The following is a 1,622-nucleotide window of genomic DNA, read 5'->3' as shown; positions in this document are numbered from 1 at the left end:
GGTGACAGCGGCTCCCCCACCCCCCCCCCCCCCGCTGTGTGCTTCGTGTCGGATCCCCCGCTGCCACTGCCCGGGAGAGCAGAGGGGACCCATGGGAGAAGCTGAGCCCCCGTGTGCGTGGCATCAATGTTTATAAACAATGTTACTTTGTATCTCTCTATCTCCCTCTGATCAATGTTTATAAACAATGTTACTTTGTATCTCTCTCTCTCCCTCTGATCAATGTTTATATACAATGTTACTTTGTATCTCTCTCTCTCCCTCTGATCAATGTTTATAAACAATGTTACTTTGTATCTCTCTATGTCCCTCTGATCAATGTTTATATACAATGTTACTTTGTATCCCTCTCTCTCCCTCTGATCAATGTTTATAAACAATGTTACTTTGTATCCCTCTATCTCCCTCTGATCTGATGTGTAGCATGCTCAGAGACCACCACTTGCCATACTCGTGTCTGAATATTTACATTTGTACCTAGTGACTTTTGAATGAATATTGATTTGGTATTCGATCTGATGTTTACTCCTCTCATGTTCCCCTCCCGCAGGTACCTGTACCTTCTCTTCTCCAGCGACGACCTTCTGCCATTGGACAACTGGGTCTTCAACACAGAAGCGCATCCATTACCGGTCATCCACCTGGCCAATAGCACGCTGCCTGGGAGCCACGTGGCACGATAGGACCACTTAAACTGGGACCACATCAGACTTGATGGGGCTTTTCCCCTTCCGGCAGACCTCTATTAAATGACTGGGGCGACCCTCCTGTCCCCAGACACAATTCCATTTTATTTCATTAATTTTTTTTCGCCAGCGTCCGACCCGAAATGTTGGAAGGAGGCGCTTCACCGACCAAACTGCTCTGCTTAATTAGGCTGCTATTGCAGGGGGGGGTTCAGGGCCAAACAGAAGGGGCTGGGGCTGTCACAGGCCATTTTGTCATTTAGTTTTTGGTTTAAGAAGTCACACATTTTTCTGGCACTTTTTGGCAGATTTTGCGCGGTGTAACGAGCATTTGGAACGTGCGGGCAGGAAAGACATTGCCAAAGTTTTCTTCACAAATCCAGTAACTGGAGCCCAGCTCCCCTCGTGTGGAAGAGAATTGAGCAGCGAGGCTTATCGCTTGGAAGATGGATATTCACGGCGGGACAGCAACAACATTCGGGGAGGGTCTACCTGTATCCCACCTCTTTTACCCCCAAACCTGAGGCGCTCACCTGCTCCCCCCCTCCCCTTTTATTTCAATTTGTGGATATTAGCAGCATGAGCAAAGCAAACAAGCAGGGGATTAAAGACATTGTACATACCCGACCTGCATCGTGCCTCATTCCCGGGTCATCGTTTGTTACCGGCGATGGAGGATCACTCCTCTCGGTCGATATGGGGCTTATTATATGAGTGAAAATACTCGGCGCGGTAACCCATAGCAACCAATCGACAGTCAGAATTTTCAACTTTTCACCCTGGTTGCTGTGAATCCCCGCTCATCGCGTTATTTTATTTCACATCCACATAATGTAACCTCATTATTATCCCAATGGATGTGAAAACACACGAGGGGTCCCCTTCCAGTCACACGCGCACAAAATTACATTTCTTGCGTATGTGTCGGGAATGGGG

At 47.9% G+C, this 1,622-nt stretch overlaps 1 protein-coding gene and 1 long non-coding RNA gene across 2 annotated transcripts in view; one reads left to right on the top strand and one right to left on the bottom strand.

The window, feature by feature from the left end:
- Nucleotides 1–1,126, top strand: part of MAN1A2 (mannosidase alpha class 1A member 2) — a 64,832-nt gene extending 63,706 nt beyond the window's left edge. The window contains exon 13 of the mRNA XM_018569555.1: nucleotides 551–1,126. Coding sequence (XP_018425057.1) covers nucleotides 551–683 — 133 coding nt within the window. The 3' untranslated portion in view covers nucleotides 684–1,126. The remainder of the gene's footprint in view (nucleotides 1–550) is intronic.
- The window catches only part of LOC108797863, a 6,953-nt gene extending 5,612 nt beyond the window's left edge, over nucleotides 1–1,341 (bottom strand). The window contains exon 1 of the long non-coding RNA XR_001941908.1: nucleotides 1,207–1,341. This is a non-coding gene — a long non-coding RNA (uncharacterized LOC108797863). The remainder of the gene's footprint in view (nucleotides 1–1,206) is intronic.
- Nucleotides 1,342–1,622: the final 281 nt, after the last annotated feature.

The sequence above is a fragment of the Nanorana parkeri genome, unplaced genomic scaffold (genome assembly GCF_000935625.1).
Source record: "Nanorana parkeri isolate BGI_ZX_2015 unplaced genomic scaffold, ASM93562v1 scaffold1354, whole genome shotgun sequence".
NCBI lineage: Eukaryota > Metazoa > Chordata > Amphibia > Anura > Dicroglossidae > Nanorana > Nanorana parkeri.
Note: the sequence above shows the minus strand (reverse complement) of the source record. Positions and strands in the feature narration are given on the sequence as shown.